Source organism: Mustela nigripes, unplaced genomic scaffold, assembly GCF_022355385.1.
Source record: "Mustela nigripes isolate SB6536 unplaced genomic scaffold, MUSNIG.SB6536 HiC_scaffold_5627, whole genome shotgun sequence".
NCBI classification, from domain to species: Eukaryota; Metazoa; Chordata; class Mammalia; order Carnivora; family Mustelidae; genus Mustela; species Mustela nigripes.
The window spans coordinates 1-1,441 of NW_026745033.1; the positions used below are offsets into that span (position 1 = coordinate 1).

Below are 1,441 nucleotides of genomic sequence, written 5' to 3' on the forward strand. Positions count from 1 at the left end.
CTCCCCTCAGCTGAGGGGATCCTCAGGATGGTAACAATGATGAACGCATAAGAGATGGAGATGAACAGAACTGGGACTCCCAGTAACACAACATTGGTCACCCCCATGCTGATTACATTGATGGAGATGTCAGCACAGGCCAACTTTAGGACAGCCAGTAGCTCACAGGCAAGGTGGTTAATGACGTTGTTCCCACAGAAAGGCAGCTGAATTATCAAAGACGTGTGTACCACAGAAGCTGTACCACCAATAGCCCAGGAGCTGACAGCCATGGGGACATAGGTAGCCTTGCTCATGACCACGGGATACCTAAGGGGGTTACAGATGGCCACATAGCGATCAAATGCCATCATGCCCAGAAGCACACATTCTGTGGCACCCATGGCAAAGGAGAGAAACATCTGCACAGCACAGGCTGAGAAGGAGATGGTTTTCCTGGGAGTCAGGAAGCTGTCAAGAATCAGGGGGACTGCAGTGGTTGTGTAGCAGATGTCCAGGAAGGAGAGGTTCGCCAGGAAGAAGTACATGGGCGTGTGCAGGCGGGAGTCAAGGATGGTCACCAGGATGAGAACCCCGTTTCCCAGCAGGATGACCAGGTACATCAGCAGGATGAGCACAAAGAATATTTTCTCCAGCTTTGGGTAGGCTGAGAGCCCCAGGATTATGAACCCTGCCACAGGGGAGGACCAGTTGGCTTTTTCCATGTGCTATGCCTTCTGTCATCAGCCAAGGACAAATGCAGCACAGGAGGCTTTCTTGAGAAAAGTCTCAGGCGTCTTGTACACCATCACTCTGTGCTACAGAACAGGACAACATATGTGCATAAGAGATAAATGACTGAAAGAGACAGTAGGTAGGAGTGGGGTTAGATCTTAGATGGGGGATGGTCAGGGCTGGAAGAGGGCTTACAAATACTGCATTGAGGCCCAGAGAGGGGAAGTGACCTGTCCAAGTCTTCTGAGCAAAGTGGTGATAGATAGACGGGATCTGAGCCCAGCAGAGCTAATCCTCAGTCAAGGAGGGCTTTTCCTCTTCTTTTGATGAGCATGGGAAAATGCTGTAAATTCTTTGTATTTGATGTAAATGAATATAAATTTCATTTAATCTGGGCTTTCCTAGATTCATAGAGAGGAGACTCCCCAAGCTGATCCTATTCTTACAACTACCAAAATTTCAAGCCTCATTAAACATTGACTACATTTGGAAGGAACTTGTTTAAAAGTGCTAATCCCCATGGAGACAGAATAGAGCCTAGGTAAAAGTTCAACCATATGAGGGATGCTTCCTTAGTCTGCCCACCCTCAGCAACAGACTTGCCTATTGTCAGAATTGGGATCTGCCTATTCTAAGACATATTAAAGGCATATGTGGGGGAGGTTCCCTCATGGGGAAGAATTCATGAAGGCCACAGAAGGAGTAATTGGAGTGAGTGAACCCACAC

At 48.0% G+C, this 1,441-nt stretch overlaps 1 protein-coding gene across 1 annotated transcript; it reads right to left on the minus strand.

Moving 5' to 3' along the window:
* Positions 1-5: 5 nt before the first annotated feature.
* Positions 6-704, minus strand: LOC132009149 (olfactory receptor 2S2-like; the record flags this gene model as incomplete). Its single annotated transcript, XM_059387507.1, has 1 exon — positions 6-704. A coding segment is annotated over exon 1 (699 nt), but the record flags the coding sequence as incomplete, so codon positions are not given.
* Positions 705-1,441: the final 737 nt, after the last annotated feature.